The following is a 25,678-nucleotide window of genomic DNA, read 5'->3' as shown; positions in this document are numbered from 1 at the left end:
GGATATCCCAGCCACGAACCACTCCTTCGGTCCTTCCCACCCCTTCCCCTGATGCATTTTACCCTTCCCGAATTTTCTTGAGCAAGATGAAGAGATCCCCTTTCACTCACCCCGGTAAATCACACAGCCCCTGCCAGGCCACTAACTCCGGCGCCGGCCATTGTTGGCGTCATTGGAACTGGTATGGTTCTGAGCTGTTGGAGCGCCTTGTGACTTATTCCGGCGTACATCGATATTTCCAGAAGGCAAAGTTGGTCGGCTGCGGCTGATACCGGACAAGAGCTTCAGAGGCTTGCAACATTCCTCTCGGCATGCTGTCTTTCATGGTGCCGGGATCTTTCAAGGATAAAATTCCTCTGGGTGAATCTTGGCTGACGAGGATACTTACATTGCCAATCACCTGCTACCTCGACGGGTAGGCAGGCCACTCGGCACAATATCCCCCCATCTTCCGGGAGGCTGGCAGCAAGCCGCAAAGCAATGCCATGGCAGACATAGTGAGCTTTGGCGAGTCTGGATGCTCTTTCAAGGGTAGCGCGGAATTAGACCGGCCTCACAGGTCCCTGTTGTCTTTCGTTCGCTCGCTTCAATAAGCAGGGTTGGGTGCGGCATATCGTACCCTGGGGCCTAGGCTGCCATCCATTCCAACATCCAACGCTTCTACACCCGGCCGTAAGGAAGATCAAATCCCTCAACGGTGTTTGAAAAATGTTTGCCATATCGCCAGATAATGATCTTCGTCATTCCATCATGAACACGTTGGCTTGTGATGACACAACGTAGCATGCCGACTGCATCTGCATGTCAATGGGAAGGGTTATGTGTTCGTTGAGCTTCTCGCAAATTAACATGCTGTGGAATGCTCTGGCTTCAAGTTCATCAGTGATATTAAATGCATATTCTAGAATGATTTCAAAGGACTGACGGATCAATCATGAACCCACTGATACCGGGTCATCAACTTTCCACCAGCCACCGGGCTCTTCAGGTAACGTACCACGTTTGATGTTCCCAAATCCGATCGCCGATTCTAACCCCATTATCCCATCTTGGCCGGCTTCCCGTAGACCGGTGTACGCCTCGTCACTTGGCTCGGTGTGATTAAGTTACCACTCCACAGCCCTAGCCCCACGACGAGATGGCCATCAGATGCCGACCCATGAAACGCCAACATGCCTGCACGTAACGTGGCGATCACGAAGTAGTTCCAACTGGACATTTCTGATGCCGCTCGACTTACTCGGCATAGTGCCGACCAACCCACCAAAAAGCCATGGCAAGTTGCCAAACATGATCCAGCTTGGTTTGCTTGGCGGGGCTAGCCTACTCCTGTAATCGCGGACAAGCGCACATGTTCATGAGTAGAGTGCCGCTTGTATGCTGTTGCTTTTCTTTCTCCCGCTGAACCGCCTACCCACAGATATTCCAGTTACTACTCCAGTGGATTGGCATCAATTAGCCCACGAAGAGACATGAACAACAACAGCAATCTCAAAATGCCGGCGCGGATCCGCTTGCGGCATTCAGCATACCCACTCTGAAAGCTGAAAGTGTTTCGAGGTTGCCTGCTACAAACAGGCCATCTGTCCAATGCGATTCGGCCGTAGACATACGTCTGGCTCAAAGCGTACAACGCATACACAAATCATCGTTGAGATGGAGCTGGTTCCCCTCATCTCTGGTTGGGTACCGCTGGGATGGTTGACCTAATCTTGCCAGGTCAAGCCCAAAACCTACGTTCCCCCTATCCCACCACCAGCTCTTTCTCTTCTCCTTCTCTCCCTCTCTCACTCTCGTTTCCCCATTGGCTCGAACCACTCCCCACGCTTCCCTCTAGATGGAGATCTCATCGCAATGCAAGCTACTACGTGTCTGTGTCACGAACCTCACAGGAGCAAGCTCACCTGCTCAATTGTAGGAGGAAACGACAAGGAGACAAGATCGAGTGCTTTGGGTTTTGGGGTTACACACGGAGTACCATCCCACTGCGAATTTAGTCGATACGACTGTCCCGATCGGGAAGCGTAAAGAGGGAAAGATTCCGTCCAGCCAGGTCGGGGTCTGCTTCAGCCCTATTGTCGTGACTTTTGTGTAACATGTTCGTGTGAGGTAATTCCAGGTTTACGGGCATTTCGAGCGTCAGCTGATGGCAGCAGCTACCATTCAGTCGACGGTGAGAATGTCAATATCCAAAATTAAAGCAATTTGTTGCTTACGCTGATCACTTGACCGCATTAGCAATACCAAACTTGTCTCTTTGCGCTTTGTGGAGCTGAAAAACCCCCCATTCTCTCAGTCTCACCGCACCTTGCGCAACGCAAACACCCTCCCGGAGAATCGTCAACTTCGGGAAGAGACACCGGGCCGCAACCTTGATACTGAACAATGCTCCCGAACTTCACGGACCGCAGCGGGGCCCGAGGACGTATCCATCGACCGGAAGACTTTCCACATTTCCCGTGGTTCCCGTGTTTGCGGCCCGGAGTCTTGTGTGACGGTCTCCGGAGGTGGAGGTCTATTCAAGTCTTTATTTAGATCCTGGGGGCGCTGGCTGATACGATACGTTTGTTCGGAGGAAAGGGAGACAGATGATATTACAATAAGGATTTCTCGTACACGCATCAAGATACTGGAGGAAGTGACACAAAAAGGATTTTGAGTCTTTGTACTTGTGTGTAGAATATCACGCCTACGCGCAAACGGGCGGCTGGTTCTTGACGAGGGCCACACACATTTGAAACTGAGGTGTTGGCTAACATTTATTTGTCTCATTGAAAATGTAAGTGCATGAAAAGGATAAGTACTCCTCCCAAGGAATGAGGAAGTACCCAAGAAACGACAACTCATACAACAAGCCATCAACAGTTTCAAAACATAGTCATCTATACTTGGAAATGGATCGCTTGGTCATTGGGATAAAGTGGCGCTGTTATCAAAATTCAGAGGACATAGCTAGATACAAAACACGCCAAACTCCCCAACAATCACTCACTGGACGATACTCAGTATGTACAAGACACATACGAGACCAGCACGGCATAAAAGTATGATATTCCAATCATCCTCATACGAATATCACACCCCAAGACCACAAAAATTAAAAGGGACGAGACTCGAACTCGCGCGGATTGCCCCACCAGGAAACAGATGTTTAGCTGACCTTAACCTGGCGCCATAACCAACTCGGCCACCCTTCCGTGTGCATCTCGCCAGCTCCGGTTGATAGCTCCACTGGGACCAGCGGACATTGTGTGACGGCAGCGGCGAGAAAGGGTTATATCAAGGATTCGATTTTCGCAAATCTCGCGACAGCGACGATAACGAACTTGGAGGACTCTCATAGCGATTGACACTGCGAAACTTTTGCCCGTTCTTTTTGTGACACGTCAAATTCCGCGGCCCTCCCACCCGGCGGAAACTTTGTCAAAAAGGTATACTCCGAATTAGACTTTCCGTCCTGCATGCTGAAAGTCCGACTTTGAGTCTCTGGGCCACAAGTCATTTTCCCCTCCTTATCCGAGCATGTAGACAGTCAGTTGCGGGCGGGCAGTGTAGCGTTCAGTCTATCAACCGACGTATGGCGTGCGATCCGCTTCATGCTGTTGAGAAACATGTCTAGGATTTGCCCGGCCGTGTTGAGCCTAGGTTTCCTTCTAGAACTGCAAGGGGACGTCCCGAGACACTTTGTGGAATTGAGGCGGTGAAGCTTGATAAAGGTGCTGCTGGGTGCTGGGTAGTCGTGTCTGGCTCGCGTCATTGGTTCACAGTTGCATGTCTCAGAAAGTCAAGTTCGTGAGATCCTCATCTCTATTGCCAGTAGCCAAATGGTCTACCTATCTACAAATCATGAGCTATCTCCAAGCCCACATCATCCCCATGCCCAAAGATGGAACCTCTGAGGCCTGTCTCCCCCGGCTATTCGCCTCTGCCACCCTCAACCGCGCAAGAGATGGTCGGCTAGAAAACCAGGAAAGAAAAGATGTTGAAGTTCTTTTGTTTCCCCGTTAACGCCGTTGAAGATGCTTTGTTCCCCTTTCGAACAATCCGAAGGGTATCTTTCTCATAATGCATTGCTCTTTTTGTGACTTTGGAAAAAAGAAAACGAAAAAATCGCTTCAGGATTTGTTCCTGTGTAACCCGCTTTGTGTCTTTGTTGAAAGACGCCACCGCTCCCTTGTTCCGATTGTTTTTAACACCGTTTGACATAAAATGAAAAAACGATCCTACCAAAAAGACCACGCCCTCGTGTCTTGATGTTGTTGTTGCTGCCTTTACCCGAAAAGGCTGGAAACCGGGATTCGTTGAGAACCGTACGCCATGTTTGAGTGCCTGTCCGCATGAATATCAAAATTATTATAAACGTCTAGGTCGTTGCAATGCAGGAAGCTTGTTGAAGAAATCCTGCTCGGTCCAGTACTAATTGACTTAGAACTTGAGAGTCTTAGGCTGCTCCCAGGTGAAGGTCTGGTTGGTACCGAAGTGACCGTTCTTGGCGGTCTGGAGGTAGATGGGGCGGTCCAGGCTGAGCTCGCGGACAATGACACCGGGGCGGAGGTCAAAGTTGTCGCGGATGATCTTGACGAGCTCATCGGAGGTCTTGTCGGAGGTGCCGTAGGTATCGACGTAGATGGAAAGGGGCTCAGCGACACCAATGGCGTAGGAAAGCTGGACAAGGGCACGACGGGCAAGGCCAGCGTTGACAAGGGACTTGGCGATCCAGCGACCGACGTAGGCAGCGGAACGATCGACCTTGGAGAAATCCTTGCCGGAGAAGGCACCACCACCGTGGGCACCCCAGCCACCGTAGGTGTCGACAATGATCTTGCGACCGGTCAGACCGGCGTCACCCTGGGGACCACCGATGATGAAGAGGCCGGAGGGTTGGATCTGGTGGATGTTAGTCGGATAGCCAGAAAGTAGCGCAATGGGGTTAGAACCTACGTGGTAGACGGTCTTGTCGTCAAGGTACTTCTCAGGGATGACCTTCTTGATGATCTTCTCCTTGATCTCCTTGCGGAGCTGCTCGGTGGTGATGTCCTCAGCGTGCTGGGCAGAGACGACAATGGTGTCGACGCGCAGGGGAACAACGGCACCGTTGTCGTGCTTGTACTCGATGGTGACCTGGGTCTTGGTGTCGGGGCGGAGCCAGGGGAGGGTGCCGTCACGGCGGGCAGCAGACATGGCAGCGTTGAGCTTGTGGGCGAAGAGGAGGGTGAGGGGGAAGAGCTCAGGGGTCTCGTCGGTGGCGTATCCGAACATGATACCCTGGTCACCAGCACCGAGCTGCTCGAGGGCCTTCTCGTAGTGGAGACCCTGGGCGATATCGGGTGACTGCTGCTCGATGGCGACGAGCAGGTTAAGAGTCTTGTAGTCGAAGCCCTTGGCGGAGTCATCGTAGCCGATGTCCTTGACGGCGTCACGGACAACCTTCTGGTAGTCGAGCTTGGCCTTGGTGGTGATCTCACCGAAGACCATGATCATACCGGTCTTGGTGGCGGTCTCGCAAGCGACCTTGGAGAGGGGGTCCTCTCTCAGGCAGGCGTCGAGGATGGCATCGGAGACCTGATCGGCGATCTTGTCGGGGTGACCCTCACCGACAGACTCGGACTATCTCGGGAGTTAGCATGGGTGTTCGGCCTGAGGGGCTGTCGGCAATTAGCGACCAAAAGGGTTTGCTTACGGTGAAGAGGAAGTTGCCCTCGTTGAAGTGCTTGCGGCTGGCAATGCCGTTGCCGTTGACACCGTTGGTAGCAGACATCTTGGATAGATGTGTGGGGAAGTGTGTATGTGAAAAGATGTGAAGAAGAGAAGAAAAAGTTTTGAGAAGCTCGGTGCGGTGAAAAAATACCGACGCGGGGTTCCGAGGGGCTATGAAGACAGCAACGGGTAAAAGCTACTTCTGGATCCAATGGGTCAGCGGTTTGTCCTCTTTTCTCTGGGTCTGCGTGGAGGGGGAGGGAAGCTCAACGCAAAGTCAATTGCATACCTTTTGAGATGGAGAAGGGACACGGAGGAAGGTGAGGCTTGTGGATGTAGAAGGAGGAAAGAGTGCGAGAGGAGGAAGAGGAAGATGTGGCCGTTCGGGTTTTAAAAGAAACACAAGACGAGCGCGCGACCTGGGGATGGGGACTCTGGGACCCGACTTGGGACTTGGGATGGTGGCCGGTTGGGAAGAAATTCTCGCTCCTCACTTGCTCCTCTTGCTCCTGCTTGCTGCTCCTCTGTATCTGGATGTACCTTTTGCTCCGTACCGTACCTTGCCATAAGCTCAAGCGGATTTGAGGCACTATTCGTGGGAGACATTGGCCGAGGGCCGGACGGCAGGGAAGGTACCCACACCAGCATAGTAAATTACTGTGGTGGGAAGGTATATTCACCGGTCGACCCCTCCATCCCTATGTACCAGCCCTGTCGAGGGGGAGGGTCCAAAATTCTCCAGATTGCGCCATCCTCACGACTTCTCTCCCTTGACCGCCTTCACCTTTCGCAGCATATCTGTGACCTGTGTCAGTCAGGCACGCTCCCATTAGCAGAAAAGGCACCGTACGTGCCGTACCAAAACACTCTTCAGGCCACATTACAGCACTTCCATGTACCGCTACGGCCACCTCTTGGTCGGTGAGTTGCGGTTCAACAAGATAGCGGGCATCCCACGGTACCGTGGATTCTGGAAGGGAGTAAAAGCTCGGATTTACACAGTCGCCAGGATGCGCACCTTGACGAGAGCAGCGGTGATCGTTCCCCGAGGGAGCTCGGGCTTCCTTCTGTTTCGTCCTTCCCATTTTTTCCCTAGTCCTTTTCTTTCCTCTTGGCCAAGGCCAGCACAAGCCCGATGGCGTTAAGAACCTTATCCTCGCCTCACAAACTACGTAGTAAAGTGATGAGGTAGCTTCTATTGTGTGTAGGTAAGCAAAGTACGGGACATAAAAAGCAGGATGGCATCGCGCAATTGTTGTAGTCAAGCACGGGAGCTGAAACTCCCAACGGGAACTTTGCTGACCTGAGATTGTCTCCTTTGAGACTCTTCTAGTTCTGTCTCTCCTACCAATGCATTGTCAAGTTAATGGCATTCCACGAGGCGTCCCTTTCTTCCTGGATAAGACACGCGAGTTGTTCGAGACTGGGCAATACAACCCCCTGTTCAAAGTTCGGAATGTCAACGGCACGCGCATACTTCTCGGCGACATTCCCGACCTCCATTCTTCTCATACGGTAGATATCTGAATGTGTCCTTAACATACAGCAGTGACTCCCTCGGCGTATCCCTCCTGCGAGGACTCGCATTCCGAACAAGACTGCGAAGCCACCCCTCCAATACCTCTGGAGACAAGTGGGAAACCCCCGCCGAAACAGGCTAATCCCAACTGGGAGCTACGCTGTATAACATCTGTAACGGGCCTGGTGAGAATATGCCCCTCCCGCGCTCTACACGTGCGAGCGGCATTGGCCCGTAATTCCGCAGCAAGCCGCCCGTCATTGTTCTCACTGTTAGAGCAAATTGGTCCATGGGAAGGGGAGGGGGGCCATCTCATTCGAGCTGGCATCCTGTTGTCTCTTATCGCAAGCTATCGCCGCCGCGAAGCAAATTTTTTTTTTTCTTTCTCGTCGCTTGCCATCCTACATCCAACCCCCGGCACCGGCGCTGATATCACAGTGCAACCTTGTCGCATCCAATTTTCCTTCACCGCGTCACGTTGCTCAGCCCATCCAGTACCAGAGTTACATCACCCTCGCCCAAAGAGTCAAAGTGTAGCTTCTCTGATATCTTAGTAATAAGGTACCTGTCGGTACGGACACTCTTTTGTCTGGATCTTAAAGTGGCGCGCAAAGACAGGCGCTGCTGATCAACCGCGACCCTTGACGCGCGCCCGTTCCTGCATGGCGGGGTAATTTTCCATAGGCAAACGACCATTCCTCTGCCCAAAAAGTCTGCGACAAGTGACTCTGCCGATCCAAGGCCACCACCACCATCTACCACCTACCCGAGCCGCTGAAGCTCCCGCCACTACGACTCTGCTACACGATACCCAGACTCAGGCACTCGATCAGGAGAAAACACACACTCACAGCCTCTTGCTTAGCTCTGCCCTTACATATCTGCTCGCAAGTCTTGACCCACGAAACGAACCGCCCATCGTATTCTCCCTCCCACACGCCATCATGTCCAAGTACGGCGTCATGGTTATGGGCCCGGCCGGAGCCGGCAAGGTCAGTACTCCAAAGCCCAATACCCTTCTTCCGCTCCATTACCCGGCCTCCGTGCGGCATCCAGGACCGCCGTCCCATCTCTTCGTCCCCGTTACGCCGGCCGGAGCGCCGGCTTACATCCCTCAAAAATGTCATCCGAAAAGCTAACATTCCCTTCGTCTCCGGCAGTCCACCTTCTGCGCCTCCCTCATCACCCACCTGAACCTCAATCGCCGCTCCGCCTTCTACGTCAACCTCGACCCGGCCGCCGAGTCCTTCGAGCACGCGCCCGACCTCGACATCAAAGACCTCATCTCCCTCCACGACGCCATGGAAGAGGTCGGCCTCGGCCCCAACGGCGGCCTCATCTACTGCTTCGAGTTCCTCATGGAGAACCTCGACTTCCTCACAGAGGCCCTCGACAACCTCACAGAGGAGTACCTCATCATCTTTGACATGCCGGGCCAGATCGAGCTCTACACCCACATCCCCATCCTGCCCGCCCTCGCCCGCTTCCTCTCCCAGCCGGGCAGCCTCGACATCCGCCTCTGCGCCGCCTACCTCCTCGAAGCCACCTTCGTCGTCGACCGCGCCAAATTCTTCGCCGGCACCTTGTCGGCAATGTCCGCCATGATCATGCTCGAGATCCCCCACATCAACGTCCTCTCCAAAATGGACCTCGTCAAGGACCAGGTCCGCAAAAAGGACCTCAAGCGGTTTCTCACGCCCGACACGGGCCTCCTCGACGACGATCCCATCTCCATCGCCGCCGCGGGGGGCGAGCCCGACGACGGCCGCGGCGAGGTGCACGACCGCGACCTCGTCATGCGCGGCCGGAGCTTCCAGAGGCTCAACCGCGCCGTCGCGGGCCTGATTGAGAGTTTCAGCATGGTCAACTACCTCAAGCTGGATAACACGGACGAGGACAGCGTCGGCGCGATCCTGAGCTACGTGGATGACATCATCCAGTACCACGAGGCGCAGGAGCCAAAGGAGCTCAAGGACGAGGAGTTTGACGAGCCGCAAGACGATTGAAGCTCGAAAATGCGTTGACATGGGATGCAAGAAGGGGCGGTTCTCTCTACTGTTCAGTGCTCGCGAATGCATGGATCTCACTTGGCTGTGGTTGTGCCAGGCGCGCTCAACATGGATGGCATATTAACGAAAAAACAATAGGGCAAGGAGATATAGAAGGTTGCATAGCGTTGGCGTTGGTATTTATTTAATCCATTGACTCATTCATAATCGTCCGACAACATCATTGGCATTGTTGTTCTGTCTGCCACTGTACCGTATACCATTTGCCTGCTTGACCGAGAGCCGCGACAGAGCTTCTTGTCTTCAGTCTTCAAATATACGGTGCTCGTCCAGTCTCTTTAACCCCTCCCACGGCACTGTAGTCGTTCTCATGGCCTCGAGCCTTCTTGGTCAACGGTTCGAATGTAGCATCGAGTCGTGTTGCGTATGCCTCGTACAATTGTATCCCCCTTCTCTCTCCAAAAATACAATCCATGTCTTCCTTCCCCGGGGTATATTCCACCATTCGATTCCCAGCGACCCTTCCCCAGACTTGTTCAGCCAAGTATCTTCTCGTCGTGTTTTACGCCGGGAACCTTTGTCCCGAGTATATCCAGTAGGTTAGGAAGCTTGTTCAAGTTCCTGATTTCTGTCGACTCTTCGAAACGAGTTCCCATTAGATCTGCCCCTCTTTACCGATATTTGTTCCCCTGGATCTTTGTTTCCTCCTCATACCTCCGATATTCGCTCACCCACACATCCTTCGCAGCAGCCGCAAAGCCCACAACTTTCCCGCCCACAACAACAGCGTCTCTCGCCGTCTCAAAGACGCCCCTCTGCCACACGGCCGCGACAACGACAACAACACCGCCCCAAAATGCGAGCCGCAGCACCAGCGCCGTCCAAAACGCAACGACACGCCGGATCCAGTTGAGCACAATCACCGTGGCAGCCAGCAGCGCGAGCAGCACCGCGAAAGACACGAGCTCGGGCGACGAGTGTAAAAAGTCGAGCGTCGCGTCGACGGCGGGCGCGAGGTACGGGTACAGCTCGTCGAAGGCGCGGGAGGCGGCGGCCAGGGCGTGGCCTTTTAGCTGCTGGACGGGCGAGGACGGGTGGAGGGCATTTTTGTGGATGAAGTCGGCGGCGTCCGGGGGCAGGAGGGAGCGGAGGAGGAAGTTTGTGATCGACGGTTCGGCCATATTGGGTGGTTGTTGTCTTTCGGTGAGTTCTGTTGGAGACCTTCGGGGGGCCTTTTCGGAATTTGGTGTAATCTGAGAGAATGGAGCAGTCGTAGATGTTTGTCGATACGTGTTTTTTCTTCCCTGGTACGTCTTTATGCGGCTTCTCGCTTGCTGCTCGTGTGTAGCTATTCGTCTTTCGCTTTCGGTCGCGTGCGCGTGCGTACTTTTCGTTGTAGATGAGCGTGGCTCTTTTGATGCCCGACACTGGGATATACCCGAAAGAAAAGCAGAAGGAAAACTGGGTGAGGGTGTTGTTTTTTTCCTTGCGCTCAAAACCTAACCGACAATCATAACAACACAAATAAAAACGGTTGCGGTGAGGATGTGGTAGAGGGTCCTGTGCAGGTGGAGGAAGGAATGGAAATAGGCCAGGAAGGAAGGTGGAGTTGGACCCTTGGAACCTTGAGCGCAAGCAGAGCAAGCACGAGGCACAAGGCACAAGCACAAGCAAATGCGGTGTGCACTCGAGGTGTATTTGTTGTTGGTGCTGCTGTTTTCCAAGTGGGGAAGATGGAGGGACCACGCTAATTCGCGACGTTCGTTGTTCTCCAAGCATGTGGGAAGGGGAACGCACCGACACAATGACATCGAGACTGGGACACCAGCCACTAGTATCTCTTAGACAAGGCTTATTAGATCTCAGTATTTTACTGTATCCAAAAGTCAAAAAGGGAGCATCGATAAGGATGGATGGTAAGGTATTTCGAAAAATAATGGGAAAAAAAAAGATGGAAAAAGGCATGACAGGAAAGTACGGGGTCCAAGTACGAGATTCCGAGTCCCTTTCCCTCGAGCTCCAATTCTGGATAACAAGCTCCAGATTCGACTTTGGAACAAGGTTTCTGGCCAGTCAGAAGTCTAGACTATCCCATATTCACGGAAATGATGAGTGTTTAGAGCAGTTCCTGCATGACCATACTACTATCCGTGTTGTCCATGTCAAGGAAATAATAATACTCAGAAGGCATGGCGAATGCATGGTATTGCACAGTATTCTTGAACTAGGCTAAAGACTCGAATGGTAATCAGAAACCGTCCAGCTCTCTCTTCACATAATACACGTTCCCAGCACTGGTATTCTCAACAAAACGCTTAAGACGTCGAGTCTTCTTTGAACAAAGGAAAGGTGAGCAGCTTGAGCAAATGAATAGACGAGATACAAGAAGAGAAAAGTAACAGCTAGTACGTAGCTGTAAAAACGTACAAGAAGGGTATCGAAGTCGAAATAGGAAATGAATCGTCAACCGATGTGGGTTGCGTGGGAAATAACAAGCTTCTTCCGCCTAGCTCCGTTGCCTCCCTCAATCGCAGCCTCCCACTTTTCATTTGACATTATCAGTTATTCGTTTTGGACACCGGCGCTGGTGTCCTTGACCTGTTGCCGTCACTGCGCCTTGCAGCCTAGCCCCTACCACTGTTGAGACTCTAACGGATACAACAGATCATCGCGTTGAAAAGAACAATGAAACCATTATGAAGTTTCGCCCATACCCTCCAAGATCCGGCGAGCCGCATCGATGCGTCTTCTATACATCCGACTCTCCGAAGACGCCTTACCAGCCTCGCTCATGGCGAGCACGCACCTGCCGAGGCTGGCAACGAAGCGTTCGACAAGGATTTGGTCCTCCTTGGCCAGTGCTTCCATGGGTGCGAGCTGATCAGGTGTATGCATACTCTCTTTGTCACAAATGCTAGCGGTTTCGCTCATGAGAGCATCAGAAATCGTCTTCAGCTCCAGCTCGGGAGAACCTTGGGGCGTAAGGACACCGACGCTAACACGCGCCTTGCCCACCAACGGGAAGCTTCGGTTGGTACCCGTTGAGTCGAAGGAAGCAGTCGACGGACGGTGACCCATCGTTGCTTGAGTGCTCATGGGTCGACGGTAGACTGTGGAGCCAGCCCGCGCGCGTGTTCTCAGTTCCTCCAAAACGTCCTCGCCGCCCATGGTGCTACCAATCGTTGACCGCTTGGCAGTAGGAGGGCTCTCAGTGTGCTCACTGATTGGGCTGACGCTTGGCGGGGTGAGAATACCATGTCTCAAGTCCTCGCTCACGTCGTTTGTGCTGATTCTGCTGCCTCGCCCCGAGCGAGCCGTAGCAAAAGACTCAATCGTTGAAGTAGTGTCGCCGCTGCCTCTTCGATGGTGCGATCTCGGTCGAATCGACTCATCCGATGTCATCGGTCCGCGAGCTGTCTCGACGGAGCTTTCGGAACTGACGCTGCCCCGACGCTGTTGGCTCAGGTTGCCTAGTGCGCTGTGGAGGAAGAAGTGTTCGTAATCGAAAGCGTCTTCTCGATCTTCGTGGGACATAAAAGTCTGGACTGTATCGTGGTAAAGGGAGTCACCACTCTCGCTGTCGTATCCATCTCCCTCCTGGACCTGCACACTGTCTTCGAAGCCATCTTCAGTATGCATGTCAGAGATGTCATCGTCATCGTCAATTGCGTCATCCTGGCCCTTGTTTGCCTCCATAGCGTCGAGGGCCTTTTGTCTCTCTTCCAGTCGGATGGCCTCTTGGGCTGCGTCGTACTCGTCTACAACGGACTCGTTGTCTTCCATGATCGAGGGCTCCTGTAGTTCGACTAGTACATCGGATGGGAACCCCCGCTCTTGGACCAGCCCGTCGACACTGACTGCATCGGCGTTCCATGGGTTCTTGTCCGACGTAGCAGTCAAGGGCGGCGATTGCTCCTCTTGAGATTTGGCGTACCACTGATCGACCTGCGCATGAGTAAAGGGGCTTGGCGTTCGTAAGCTTTGCAGACTGCGCCGTCGCATTGTGTCCGCGCGCGCCTGCTCTCTCAAGGACGAGATCTTGCCTTTCAGGTCTTGTACCTGGCCCTTTAAGTCACGCATCTGCGCTACCGACGCCGAGCGCACCAATGGCCGATCACGACTCGAGGAACTGAGTGCCGGGCTCAGCAAGCTTTCACGTTTAGTGCTATCGCTTCCTGAGTGGAACTCTTGCGCGACTTCATCCTCGCCAAGAGGTTCCAGGCCTATTTCCTGTGCTGCCTTGTATCGAGATTGGCCTTCCCCTCCAGAGTTCAGGCGCTCCAACGTAGCATCATGAACGTTCTTACGCACAGAATACGGTTGTCGATAGCCTCCAGCCGCTCCCATGGCGCTAGCGGACCTTCTTGGGATAGTGCCGTTGTTGCCTGCGTCGTAATTGAGAGACGTATCACTCAACATCCTTGCGTGCCCGTGAATAGAAGTCGGCGAAGCTGCGGATGAGGCAGGGCGCAAAATCGTGGGGGACGGGGTCGAATTATTCCCGTCAAACGAGGACATTGAAGGAGTTGAGATACTCAAAGAGCTTCGCGCTCTCGATAAGTTGCCTTCCATGGTCTGGAGATGTCAGCCTGCCTTCCTTACTGTTTCAGCGGGGTCAGAACTTACCGTCAGTCTCCGCTTGGCATTCGCCAGAATCTGCTCTGCTCGTCGGCTGATGAGTGCGGTCGAGTACCTATTGGGGTCGTCGAGGGATTCCCTGGGCGGTTGATGTATGGCATGTGCTTGATGCACAGATACATCTTCCGCATATGATTCTGCCACACTCTCTTCGTCATCGCCCTGGAAGTTGCTGTCGTCGACGCTTACGGTATCGTCAAAGTCTGCGAACATGGCATTCTGGTCTTGAGTGGTGGTGATGGTGCTTGTGGACTCTACGGAAGACCGGCGCGAACGCGTCACTTGAGCCGCCCGCTTCTTCAAGCTCTCGAGCATCTTGGTGGGTGACTGTGGCTGTCGTGAATCGTCGCCGCTTCGATTATTGGGTCTGGACCAGATCACCGAAGTCGGGCGTGATCTTCTACCAGGTGTGCTCTCGGCCTCAGTGACCTCACCAATATCGGACAGCATAGTTCCATTCCCGTAGATTATTGGTGTCGTAGGAGTGATGGGCCCGGCGATATAGGCGCTTGGAGGGAATTGGAACTGCATGTTCATATCGACAGCATGCGAATTCTTCCACATTGTCAACGGAGAATGGGATCGGTCGGGAGAGGGCGAGCGATCGTAGTCGGGTAGAATCATGTCGGGATTCGTCAATGTAGGAGAAGCAGGCCGCGGGGGGTACGATGAGGTGGAGCTCGAGTGAGCATGGCCCGCGTGGGCGTTTAAAGTCTGAGTTGCCATTGTTTTTGATGGCAGAATCGGTTGCAAACGACTCAGGTTGCGTTTGTGCAGCCTCCTGCGCGTTGTATGATCTAGGCTGCAAGACGTTGATTGTCGTTGCAGCGGCCGTGGAGTCTAGCGACACAAAGCGAGTCGGTTCCCAACGGGGCTAGCTGCAATTAACCGGTAAACCTTCAGAGACGCAAGAACCTCAATGGACAGTCACTCTTTGTAAACAATAAGCAACAGTCAGGACGAAGGCATCTGGGCAAAGTTTCGGGCAAAGTCAAAAACGCTGCCCACGTCTGCTTGGCCCGTGGCCCGTCCGGTCGTGATTCGGATGAATTAAGAGTTGGTTTCTAGGGTCGAGCTGGTTGTCAGGTTTACAATCAGACCAGATGAAGCTAAACGAGCTGCAAGCAAGTCGCGGAAGTTTTGGCGGGGTTCGAGGCAGAAGTGCAGGTTGATCGAGAAACGCCGGAGAGGTCGTCAAGAGGTGACTTGGTTGGGGCACTGCCGTAGATATGCGAGATTGCGTGGTGGCTTTTGCGGGCGCTGAGTGTAGAAAGCGTAGCAGCAAGTGGGAGTCCGTTTGCGGGAATAGAGACGTCGTTGGTCGTATGCAAGCGCATAGGTAGCAAACAGGCCGCCGTGTTCGGGGTAGGTGGCCGGAACGAGGAAGTCGAAATGCCGGTCTATCGTCGATCGTAGAAAGAAATCGGGATGCAAGAGCAAACGGCGTCCGTTGTAAGCGAACCCGGCTGTTCTTCCCCTTCTTTTCCTCCTCTTGCAGCGTGTTGGGTGATGATGCACAGCTGTGTCGCGACAGGCCCCAGGTTTAAGGGGTTGCAGCTGGTGGTTTTGGGGCGCGAAAGCGATGGGGGGTCCCGCAGGATGTTTGAAATTATCGAGAAAGTCGACCAATGAGACTGAGCCGATGTTTGTGAGACATGCAGCGGGTGCTCTAGTGCTTGCCCTGTCTCTCGCTGAGGTGCAGCAGGCGCAGGAGGAGCAAAGCACAAGTATTCGTACAAAACGAGTGGAAGTGTAGGTGAAGGACGGAAGATGGACCTGGTGAATGCCTCGTGGTTGCAGTTCGTTTCCCCTTCACTGATCTGCGTTGGCGGTGCAAGCAAGATAAGATGACAGGCTGCGGGAGATGAGCGGCCCAGGGATCGAGTATGCGTACATATGCGTATGGAGTATTCGTAGAGAGTACGCAGTACAAGCCGAACAGAGCAGGATCGCAGGAGGGCTCGAGACCTGAGGCGGCAGTTGATGCGTCCAATCCAATGTAGGTACTTGCTCGCTTGTAACAAATGTGCTGCGTATGTTGAAGTTTACACACAACAAGAGTACAAGTACACTTCGCCGCAGCTGAAATGTGTACCTTTAGAGCACGGAGTATCGAGTAAGGTCTTTTTCCTTGGAAGCGAACGGGTGTGGGAATGACAGGCTGAGGTGCACGAGAGCGGATGGGCGAAGCCTGGGCCGAGCCGGAAGGGAAAAGTAATAATGTATTCGTACTTGTGCTGCAGTAGCCAGCTGCCGAGAACGGTCTTGGCTTGTTGATCGGCGAGCTGACTGAGTGAGAACCAAGTGCGTGGTACGGAAAGCCCGTGGGTTTGTTCGTAGTTTACAAAGTAACGATACAGAATAATTAGCATCCGTAGACGCGCAAGTGACACTGACAGGAAGAACAATGCCCGCCAAAGGGGCTTCTCTGGGCCGTCAACTGCAGATGTCGCGTGGCATCTGATGCTCATTATGTCTGTCCCTCTCTTCATAGTGTAAGGTACGCAGTATTAGAGCATCCTGGTCTGGCCCCATTGCCTGATGTCTCGCTTCTGGTCAAGTCATCATCTTCTTCCCGCGTCTCTTAATTCGCGAAATAGCTAAGACAGGGAACAGGCATTCCCCATGTCCAGCAGCCCTTTCGTTCGTAAAATTTTCAAATCTCTTGCTCCAACAGAGAAGGAGACCAATGCTCGCGCAAGTTCACAACCTGGTTCGTAGTTGGTCTGCGCCCCTGGACCGGCCGCTTCGACCCTAGCCCGCGGTGGCTTGCTAGAGCAGTATCGCTGCACATGCGAGGGTCTCGATGGCGGCGTGGGCGGTCGTGTGCGGGTCTCGTTCCTTTCTCTTCCATTCCCAGCAGCGTTAGCAGTCGGAAACTTCCATGGGGCCTTGCTTCTTCCTCGGGGCCTGGGCTGTCCAGTCGGAAGCACCAATGCGAAGCGTCAACAGCGCTGCTTCCATGGGTTCGTATGTAATTCGTCGTTCGCACCTCGCAGTGTTCCTGGCGTTGCTGAACTGGGCGTACTAAGTTACCCCTGTTGGGACAAGCGTGGTTCCTTTTCTGCGGTTGCTTTCCTGCAGGTGCTGCCCTGCGGTGCCTGGCATGAAAGTTGAAACTGCCAGGATGATTGGACCCGAAGATTGAACTTACCCTTAAGACACTGGGGCCCCCGGTTCCTCCCAAGCATTGGCCAGCAAGTGGAAGTGGGCTTGGCAGGGAAGTTGGCGCACGAGAAGCGGAGCTGCGTCAAGGAAAGAAACAGTCCCGGCCCTGGCGCCTTCCACCTTAGGTGCTTAGGTACCTTCGGTTACGATGGGAAGGTACGAATTCCAAAGTATCCGTAAACAAATTTGAAGAAAGGAAGCAGGTGCCAGGTACAAACAATTCTCTGCTGCCTCCTTCCTTCCTTCCAAGTCCCTTCGCAGGTCCAACGGCTTGCACAGGTATCCGTACTGGGCAAGCACGGGCACCGACACCTTCGAGAGAAAACCGCACTCGCACGGTGGTGGAGTCTTAGGACGTTCACGCAAATCTCGGCAATTCATCAGCCTTCCGCATGCAGAACCCTGACCTGCCTGGCTACCCTCCCAGGACATCTCGACCGCCTCTCGTTCCATTTGTGGACGCACCGCGGGAATCCGCTACTGATCGAGCAGAAGGCTGTCGAATCTCCATTTAAGACGAACCCATCCCACCACGGTTAAGCTTCATCACAACCTCGCTGATGGATTTGTAGCTGTGGAGATATTGGCCTCGGACTCCTCACCTACTGGCCTACTTTGGCAATGATCTGAAGCTTTCCTCCGATTTCAAGGGACAGTCAGAGTCGACCCTGAGGCTCCTCTCAAGTTCTAGCGGCCTATTATTAAGGCATCCATGTGAACTCCCAGACCGTTGGATGCGGGCGGGGCACCAGCACGCCGTACTGAATCAGCGATCGAACAACCGACCCAAACTTGCCAAATTCCTCGCGGTTTCTGGAATGTTGGTACTGCTTGGTCGAGCACGAACATCGGCGCGTCCATCTCATGACAATATATTACGGGGTTGCGCTTCCAGCCTTTCACCAGCAATGCCATTCGTCGGATGCACTGTGTTGCATTTCACCCTGGGCTGAATTTGCCTGTAACGCGCCTAGGCCGATAGGAGCCAGAATGAGAGAACGACTCGGAAGATGGGATGCCAATGGCACCTCAGCACTCCCATTCCCGCTGCCACTCTGTTGCGCGCCGACGCGTCTCTCCCACCAGTCTCCCGACCTCACGGCTCCCCGTCTGTAGTGACGCCATGCATCTTTAACTTGACACAGGCATCGCCCGGTATATTCTTACTACAGGTCACATATATCGCGCTCGCCTACCTAACAAAATTTTCTCTCCTGCTTTGCATTGACTCTAGTCGCCAAACCAATCTCGACGCCAACCATCACATCGCAAATCTTGGGTGAATCCAGCGATCCGTCGTAACCTCAAACCAGCGGCATCCTTGCCACGCTCAAACTACTGGACCATGCCTTCCCATGGACGGGACGGGCATCCCGAGCGCGGGGGAACTTGCGGAAGAATCTGGCACTGGCAAGCCGCGAACCTATTCTCCACGCTACCTTATGCTCATAGTCTGCAACTTCAATGAGAGGAGGTTCGTGATTGTCGATGAAAGGATTTTCCCAATCTCATTTCCGATGGCATAAGTCAATAGCTTCGAATGTTAAATCTCCTGCCCAACGCACCGGTCGACAAGGCGTTGCGCCCGGATCTCGTCGCCTATCTTGATCGGTCTTGGGGTTTTAGGGCTCTGTCCCTTTCCAATCAAAGAGATGACATATTCCCCGAGAGCCCTACTCGGCCACCGCGCCGGCGGCAACCTCTGGTAATGACTAGGAAGTCACGAAGGTCTAGGCATTCGTCGTGTGGCCTGTTGTGGCGTGCTTGATGCTTCTGCTCCGCATATTTGGGATGCTGGAATGTCTCCAGATGATGTTCCCGAGGGCCTGGGCCCGGTCCCTTTCTATGTCTCAGGCCCCGTCCAGCAATGCGTCTGATAGCAGCCGCCTTGTCGCGAACAGCATGAATATCCACAAGTGGGTGGCATCATGTCTGACTTGACCATGTTATGCAAAGAAGCAAATCGACGACATGCCATGTTCCAACTCCCTCAATTGTGACACGGGTAAGCGCGCGTGCCTTTGTTTTTTTCTATCTTGTCGTCTTAAAATGTCCGGATATGTACCCAATAGTCTATGCTTTTTTCTGTATCTTTTCGCCAGCCCTCAACGCAAATTCCAGTGATCCTCCCGTATGGCTGACCACGTATAAACAGTCCACAATGCTTTTAGTCGACAACCCATGTGCCTCTTCATATCCCATCTTGCCGGTGGGCAATGCGGCACGCTGATCTAGCCCTCAGTGAACGCCTCGCTTCTAGCCTGCGCAGTGGAGGCATCTTCATTGCCGTTGTCCTTGGTCGTGGGACGGTTGGCGATGAGGCGCTGTGAAAAGTCAGGGATATGGTTTCTGGTTCGCCGTGTTCATTTAGTTCACTTACCACCAAGTTTCTCAAAAGGCACGCAATGGTGACCTTGCCAACTGACGGGACGTAGATGGCCGCCTTCTCCTTGACGGTGGGCGCGTCAAAGTTGCGGTGGGAGGAGAAGTTGATGCAGACGGCACCCTCGCGAATGAGGTCGGTCGAGATCTTGTACTTTTCGCTGGGGACGCCGCCGATGATGACGTCGCTGAGGGGGAGGACCTGCTCCAGGCCCCAGCCCTCCTTGTTCTCGACCTGGTGGCGGATCTGCTTGATGCCCTTGCCGCGAGTGAAGAGCTGGACGCCGGTGATGTCGACCGAGTAGACGGTGGCGCCGTCGTTGGCGAGCAGGGCGGCCAGGGGTCGGCCGTTGACTTCGGACCTGTTGATGACGGTGATTGTCTTGCCAAAGAGGCGGTTGCCGTAGGCCAGGATGGGGTTGTAGATCTGGAGGTGCTCGAGGATCTTGACGACGGCGAGGGGCGTGCAGGGGAGGATGGACTTTCTCAGGTTGTGGGGCGGGTCCAGGAAGCGGACGTTGTGGTACATGTTGAAGATATGCTGGTGGCAGAGGCCCTCGACGTCCTTTGCCAGGGAGACTGTCTCCTGGATGTACTTGTCCTGGAGCGGGTTGCCGGGGAAGATGGGGTAGTAGACGATGATGCCGTCGACCTTGTCGTCCTCGTTGGCCTCGGTGATCTTTTCCTCGAGCTGCTCCTTGTCGACACGGCGCAGGTCAAAGTCGAAGCCGCTGGAAAGGGGGGTGAACACCGTCTCGTCAGCTACCTTTTGCATCCAATTTTTGCTCATTTTTTATACACGTCTTGTCACACAAAGACAACTTGTCTTTGCAGCGACAAAGGGTTTGTTTTTCGCCTACTTTTCGACGCAGGTCTTCTTAGACCACTCAGCATACTGCAATGCAGCCGGATCGTCGTTTGCCAGGAACGCCGCCAAGGTCGGCTTGGAGGCGCCGTTGCCCTGCACCTTGGCGAGGGTCTCGTGAACCTCAGTCAGGAGACGCTTGGCGATGGTGTCGGCCAGAATGACCTTGCAGGTCTTGGGCACAGCTTCGTTGGAGGCCATCTTTTATGAAAGGGAGGCAAACTCCCGTTTTGATACACGCGGCTTGACAGCATTGTTAGTCGGGTCTCTCAGTCTCGACTGATAAGAACTGTCACTCACATATGTGGTTGGAGTGAGTTGCCCGTCGGCTTCTATCCCCGAATTAGTACTTGGGAAAGCCCCACCACCTCCGACCCCGCGATGCCGCGTTGTAGAGCATATCGGGAGTGGAGGAGAGAAGACTAACTGGCAAAGACAGCCAATATATCGGCGCTTATAGGAGTGGCAGTTGATCAGGATTCGAAATCCGAATTTTGACGCGTTATTGGGGCAGTGAAAGTGAAGAAAGGTTAATCAAGTGAAGCTGAATGGCTCCGAGTCTTTTGGAGGGGCACGCTCCGACTTCGACGTCCAAATTTTTTTTTCCTCCGTTCGCTGGAACAGGACCCCGCGGCCCTTGCGCAGTCCCGTCTGTGTTACCCCTCCATACCCTCTTACCCAATTAAGACTAGTTCACTACCGCTCCCATCCGTTGCAATTCCGCTCCAGGCTGAAAGCATTGACAGAGAGCAGATCGCAGCGACTAAACAGCTCAAGAATAATCCCGTGTGTAAAGCTTTTCCTCAACGCAAGCCAGGTTATGACCAGAGACAACAAATATCTTGAAATGGCGAACCAGCAAAGATAAGTTGATGATTAACGCTAAGCCCAAAAAGGTCTATCCACCGGAAATTGGTTCCTCCATACCGCGATAATGACGATAAGTGCTACACCGCCTTCTCGATTGAGATATCCCCCACCAACAACCCAGCAAGCCTGAGTAATTATCTCACAACTCATCACCGGCTTTCGGTGGTATGAAGCCCAGTATCGGCAACTGACAAATACCCAGCGGACTATTCGCCAAACCACCATTTCCCCCCCAATCTAAAGCGACTACCACGTTCATGAAATTGGATATCTAGACAAGCAATTTGCATGAGAGGAGCACGTCTTGCCTCTCTTTCACTCTTTCGGGACGCATTTTGAGCAGGCGCGGGGTCAACTTTGGAAGCACATGAGAAGGAACGACGGACTATCTCACAACTTCTTACTACAACACCTTCCCGATTGCATCTAGACAATATCAGCTTGGCATTCACCCATCTTCACACTACGCGGAGTGGACTTCGATACAGCAACATACATTGGGCAATCGAAACTACCATTAGACGCTTTTGATTTCATCGCAATTCACGACTATCATGGCCGATTTTCGGAAACTTGCACTCGAGTTCGTGCTTAGCGACGATACTGAGAGACAAACAGCAATCACACAGGAGGCAGCTTCGGGTATGTATATGGCCATTCCTACCCTTTCACCAACCATGCAAACAGCTGACATGACCCCAGAGATCCAGTCAGCACCCAGACCTAGCAATCCAGTTGCAAGATGGGTAGAATCTATTCGACCCTGGATGCCCAGCGCAAATGAAGACCAGGATGACGGCGATGGTGATGTCATTGCACGGTCCAAAGGTACAGGAGTAAAGACCGTATTGGAATAAAGACGATTACTGACTATGACACCTTCTTTAGCTTTGAGTTTTCTAGCAGGGACTCTTGAGCATCTGGATTCCGCATTCCTCAAAGCCGATCAAAGTAAGTAAGGCCGAAGGCATGTGTACTCAAAGGCTCATTGCTAACGCCGCATTCTCAGCCAACCTCCTGGTGGCTTTTTTTGGAAGCATGTTCAAGGTCGACCACAAGGCTGGCATTATGCCCGCTGCGAAGGCTCTTGACCGAACTGCTGGCATGAAGACTTTCCAGCCACAAAAGGGAAACGACATTATCCAGAGCGTGTGCAGCCTTGGTGATGATTTCAAGTCCCAGGTCGCAGAAACCCGTGCAACAGTATATGAACTTCTGGACCATCTTATCACCAACCCGGATGTAGCAAACGACTTGCAGTACCGACACGGCACAACCTCGGGCTTCATCACGGATCTTTTGCAACTATGTCGCAATGAGCGAGACCCCAAGTGTCTGATGACTTGGTTCAAGATTCTGAAGGTCTTTCTTTCAGACTATTCCCCTGCACCGGAGGTCGTGGATGAGATTTTCAGTATCTTTTCAGCATACTTCCCCATATCGTTGAGGACATCACAGCATCCTTCGGGAATCACAGCCGATGATCTCAAATTGGCCTTGAGGGCTTGCTTTTCGGCACATCATCGTGTCGCTGACAAGGCTATTCCATACCTCCTTAGCAGGCTAGACCAGCCGGACAGTGTCAGTGTCAACGTCAAGGTTTGTGTTCTTCCTTGGACTATGTCAATTATACCTGTGCTGACACTGCTGTAGGTTGACATCCTCAAGACCATGACCGCATGTCTGAGCGGCTATGAACATGTTCAGCAAGGAGTCACCCCCTTTACCAACAAGATTTGGGACAGTCTCAAGTATGAAGTCCGCAATGGGGAGATCGAGGACACCATCAATGCCACCTTGGAAGTCATTCGAACAGTCGCCAAAAGACTTACCGGTGACGAGCTCAGGGATTTTGCCCTGACTGTTCAGAGAGACTGCTTGGAGGACCTGTCAAACCCGATCTACACGGCAGCCTCAGGAAAGCTTTTGATCTCCATCCACAGCGCAAAGCCAGCTGCCTTTGCACTCATGATCTCCCCGTCTGTGACCCATATCAAGGAGAATCTCCGCCACACAAAGTCACCTGACCACACGAAGAATCTCCTGATTCTCCTGAATTCTCTACTCGAGTTGCGGTTAGCCCTAATTGGAGGAGGCGTGGAGCTGAGTGTCGAGGACGCCGAGGCCTTCAAATCTACCGAGCCGCTACTTGCCCCCATCTACAAGCAGACGTACCTGCCTCTTTTCCAAAAAGCTCTACAAGATACTGCGCAACCCGAAGATATCACCATCGGTCAACAGGCAACCAAAGGTCTGGGGTTGATGGTATGTCAGAGAGCAGCTCAAATTGGACAGTCGAACCAGCCGATGCTTCCAGAAGAAACACTAAACGAAATTTGCGACAACCTAGCAACTCTTGCGCTTCAAGCCCCTGGCGAACCGGCGAAGGACAAGAATCAACTCAAGATATCCGACGAGGCTGCTATTGCTTTACAAAAGGCTACGATGGCACACCCGCCGGCGCAACCCATGCTCATCGACACATGCTTCCGAGTCTGTGACGCGTACAGTGCTTCCCCTTCGGCCAACAACTTGGACAGCATGCACAATGTTCTCAAGCACAATCTCGCTAGACTGACCTACGTCTTTTGCTCCGAATCTCCTCGCTCTGAGAAGCTCAAACACTACACATACTTCATGCAAGCGCTTCTGGTTAACCTCTACAAGATGCAGGACGCCAAAGCTGACCCGAAGATTTGGTCGGTCATTGCTACTTACATATTCTCGGCCATGATTCAGTTCAAGGAAGGAGCCAAAGAACTCATCAACTTGCCCGTCAAAAACAACTTCAGCGACACGCGATTCGACGACAACTGGGTTAGCTACGTGGCAAACCGTTTCCCTAATCTGCCACGCCTCCCTGACGACCAGATCGTCTCGACGTCAGGGACGGACGAGAGCAAGGAAGTTGACAATCTTCAAGGAGATTTCGCCTTGATCAATCTGTACGTCACTCGACAGCTCTACAGACGGGCCACCAAGATCATCAGTTATGCCGACAATTCCGAGCTTTCACTTGCCTTGAGCGACGACTTTGGCAAGAAGGATCCGGAAGACAAGAATGAAGAGGATGCCTACTTGCACCGCCTCTCGAATATTGCGATGTTCACTATCCAGCACATGAGCGAATACCAGCAGACCAACCTGCTTCTGAACGAAGAAGTCGTAACACTCTTCCGTGGAACCGACCAGTATCGCCATCCTAATCCCACCGAGACCCACAGCTGGAACAATAGTGAGTTGCGAGCGGCCATGCTGCGGACCATGGGTCTTCCGCAGACTCCTTACAACATGAGAGATCCTCCCCAGTTCCCCATCAGTGGTTTCAGCCACGGCCGTACTGTCATCCTCTCCTTGGGCATTATTCAAGCTTTCCATCCAACCACAGTCGAGCGTTTGGTAAGATAACCGTTGCATCAAGACCAGGGAAGCTTTGCTAACACTCTGTTCTAGGTTGAAAGAGGAACCGCACACCAGATCTTGATTGCTGGCCTTCTCACCAGAGACCACTCAGACTCACCAAAGTGCCGGCAAGTCGTTACGGCTATTCTGTGCGTCATCGCCAACAAATACAAGGTTGAGAATTTGAACGATATCGTCCAGATTATGGAATATCAAATGAACTTCGTTGTCAGCGAAGAGAGACTGTCTGACCAGCTGGAGCAAATCACTGGCTACCTCGACCATGAGGAGAATGTGGTGGCTGGAAACAGCCCCAACGACCTCAGAGCAGCTCTGGCAAGGCCTGTATACGCGATTGTAGTCGGCATTCTCCGACGCTACACTGGTAACGCTCTCAAGAATGTTCTCACGGCTATAACTCAAGGTCCTGGTAATAAGAAGATTGGCCACACGCTTGCTCGCAGCATGGATTTCATCTTCAGTGACCTGGAATTCGCAAAGCCCGAGTTCTACGGCCAGCTTAAAAAGCTCTGGGTGCAGAGGGCCTACTACGAGTTGGTCAAGCCCATGCTGCCCAAGGCTTGGCCTGCCGGCTCGAACAGCAAGGATGACATGCTTGTTGCGGCCAATTATAGCATTGCAGTCTTGAGAGCAGTCAGGCACATCAAGTACGCGCACTACGAGGACGACACGGAGGATCTTATCCGAATCATTCTCTGCGCGATCCGCAATCTGCCGGCTAGCGCAGATGTAGCAGCCGGTCTCCAGATCTTGGTGGCCGTCACGGAGAACTCGCCCAGACGCATGCAACCATTCCTCAAGAGCATCATTGATGCCTCCCTGTCGATCTTTAGAAGAGACACGACGCAAGCCGGCGAAGACAACACCTGGATGCCGGAGAATTACGTGCCCTTTGACCGTTCCGGATTCCAGGAGGCGCAATGCCGGGCCTTGGTCGTTCGTCTCATCGGGCAACTGCCGCCCAACTTTGAGCATCGCCATCTCCTCGACTCGGCGTCCCAGGCCAAGCGCTTGTTGGCTCAGGCCTCTGGAGACGAGTCACGAATGGTCAGAGAGGCTGCCCTCAAGTCTCGTAAGGCTTGGGACGAGGTCAACTGACGTATGTTG

The 25,678-nt window shown here is 53.2% G+C and overlaps 11 protein-coding genes and 1 non-coding gene across 12 annotated transcripts; 5 read left to right on the top strand and 7 right to left on the bottom strand.

The window, feature by feature from the left end:
- Positions 1-1,590: 1,590 nt before the first annotated feature.
- Positions 1,591-3,961, top strand: CLUP02_12283 (uncharacterized protein; the record flags this gene model as incomplete). The annotated part of the gene is made up of 12 exons (XM_049291247.1): positions 1,591-1,665; positions 1,720-1,945; positions 1,998-2,080; positions 2,157-2,173; positions 2,239-2,507; positions 2,661-2,710; positions 2,796-3,005; positions 3,156-3,249; positions 3,484-3,575; positions 3,620-3,726; positions 3,785-3,827; positions 3,887-3,961. The coding sequence occupies 12 exons, from the start codon at positions 1,591-1,593 to the stop codon at positions 3,959-3,961; spliced, it is 1,341 nt and encodes a 446-aa protein (XP_049148392.1).
- On the bottom strand, positions 3,099-3,197 carry CLUP02_tRNA214. Its single transcript has one exon. It is a non-coding gene; the product is annotated as a tRNA-Leu (tRNA).
- Positions 3,916-5,758, bottom strand: CLUP02_12282 (S-adenosylmethionine synthase; the record flags this gene model as incomplete). The annotated part of the gene is made up of 3 exons (XM_049291246.1): positions 3,916-3,957; positions 5,074-5,607; positions 5,681-5,758. 3 exons carry the CDS (start codon positions 5,756-5,758, stop codon positions 3,916-3,918), a joined length of 654 nt encoding a protein of 217 aa, XP_049148391.1.
- A 2,402-nt stretch (positions 5,759-8,160) lies between these two features.
- On the top strand, positions 8,161-9,222 carry CLUP02_12281 (uncharacterized protein; the record flags this gene model as incomplete). Its single annotated transcript, XM_049291245.1, has 2 exons — positions 8,161-8,208; positions 8,377-9,222. The coding sequence occupies 2 exons, from the start codon at positions 8,161-8,163 to the stop codon at positions 9,220-9,222; spliced, it is 894 nt and encodes a 297-aa protein (XP_049148390.1).
- Positions 9,223-9,896: 674 nt separating this feature from the next.
- On the bottom strand, positions 9,897-10,406 carry CLUP02_12280 (uncharacterized protein; the record flags this gene model as incomplete). The annotated part of the gene is made up of 1 exon (XM_049291244.1): positions 9,897-10,406. The coding sequence occupies one exon, from the start codon at positions 10,404-10,406 to the stop codon at positions 9,897-9,899; it is 510 nt and encodes a 169-aa protein (XP_049148389.1).
- A 1,513-nt stretch (positions 10,407-11,919) lies between these two features.
- Positions 11,920-14,589, bottom strand: CLUP02_12279 (uncharacterized protein; the record flags this gene model as incomplete). The annotated part of the gene is made up of 2 exons (XM_049291243.1): positions 11,920-13,800; positions 13,852-14,589. 2 exons carry the CDS (start codon positions 14,587-14,589, stop codon positions 11,920-11,922), a joined length of 2,619 nt encoding a protein of 872 aa, XP_049148388.1.
- A 265-nt stretch (positions 14,590-14,854) lies between these two features.
- CLUP02_12278 (uncharacterized protein) lies at positions 14,855-15,193 on the bottom strand (the record flags this gene model as incomplete). Its single annotated transcript, XM_049291242.1, has 1 exon — positions 14,855-15,193. A coding segment is annotated over one exon (339 nt), but the record flags the coding sequence as incomplete, so codon positions are not given.
- Positions 15,194-16,488: 1,295 nt separating this feature from the next.
- Positions 16,489-18,499, top strand: CLUP02_12277 (uncharacterized protein; the record flags this gene model as incomplete). The annotated part of the gene is made up of 9 exons (XM_049291241.1): positions 16,489-16,506; positions 16,585-16,833; positions 16,990-17,156; positions 17,224-17,387; positions 17,459-17,529; positions 17,604-17,686; positions 17,758-17,886; positions 18,014-18,203; positions 18,266-18,499. The coding sequence occupies 9 exons, from the start codon at positions 16,489-16,491 to the stop codon at positions 18,497-18,499; spliced, it is 1,305 nt and encodes a 434-aa protein (XP_049148386.1).
- A 75-nt stretch (positions 18,500-18,574) lies between these two features.
- CLUP02_12276 (uncharacterized protein) lies at positions 18,575-19,009 on the bottom strand (the record flags this gene model as incomplete). The annotated part of the gene is made up of 3 exons (XM_049291240.1): positions 18,575-18,630; positions 18,732-18,918; positions 18,974-19,009. The coding sequence occupies 3 exons, from the start codon at positions 19,007-19,009 to the stop codon at positions 18,575-18,577; spliced, it is 279 nt and encodes a 92-aa protein (XP_049148385.1).
- A 253-nt stretch (positions 19,010-19,262) lies between these two features.
- CLUP02_12275 (tetrahydrofolate dehydrogenase/cyclohydrolase) lies at positions 19,263-20,479 on the bottom strand (the record flags this gene model as incomplete). Its single annotated transcript, XM_049291239.1, has 3 exons — positions 19,263-19,355; positions 19,412-20,198; positions 20,274-20,479. The coding sequence occupies 3 exons, from the start codon at positions 20,477-20,479 to the stop codon at positions 19,263-19,265; spliced, it is 1,086 nt and encodes a 361-aa protein (XP_049148384.1).
- Positions 20,480-20,826: 347 nt separating this feature from the next.
- On the top strand, positions 20,827-21,669 carry CLUP02_12274 (uncharacterized protein; the record flags this gene model as incomplete). Its single annotated transcript, XM_049291238.1, has 5 exons — positions 20,827-20,927; positions 21,008-21,064; positions 21,175-21,278; positions 21,351-21,401; positions 21,521-21,669. The coding sequence occupies 5 exons, from the start codon at positions 20,827-20,829 to the stop codon at positions 21,667-21,669; spliced, it is 462 nt and encodes a 153-aa protein (XP_049148383.1).
- A 33-nt stretch (positions 21,670-21,702) lies between these two features.
- Positions 21,703-25,669, top strand: CLUP02_12273 (uncharacterized protein; the record flags this gene model as incomplete). Its single annotated transcript, XM_049291237.1, has 6 exons — positions 21,703-21,790; positions 21,851-21,976; positions 22,037-22,099; positions 22,158-22,747; positions 22,802-24,547; positions 24,602-25,669. The coding sequence occupies 6 exons, from the start codon at positions 21,703-21,705 to the stop codon at positions 25,667-25,669; spliced, it is 3,681 nt and encodes a 1,226-aa protein (XP_049148382.1).
- Between the last annotated feature and the right edge of the window lie 9 nt (positions 25,670-25,678).

This window comes from Colletotrichum lupini, chromosome 6, assembly GCF_023278565.1.
Source record: "Colletotrichum lupini chromosome 6, complete sequence".
In the NCBI taxonomy this organism is placed as follows: domain Eukaryota; kingdom Fungi; phylum Ascomycota; class Sordariomycetes; order Glomerellales; family Glomerellaceae; genus Colletotrichum; species Colletotrichum lupini.
Note: the sequence above shows the minus strand (reverse complement) of the source record. Positions and strands in the feature narration are given on the sequence as shown.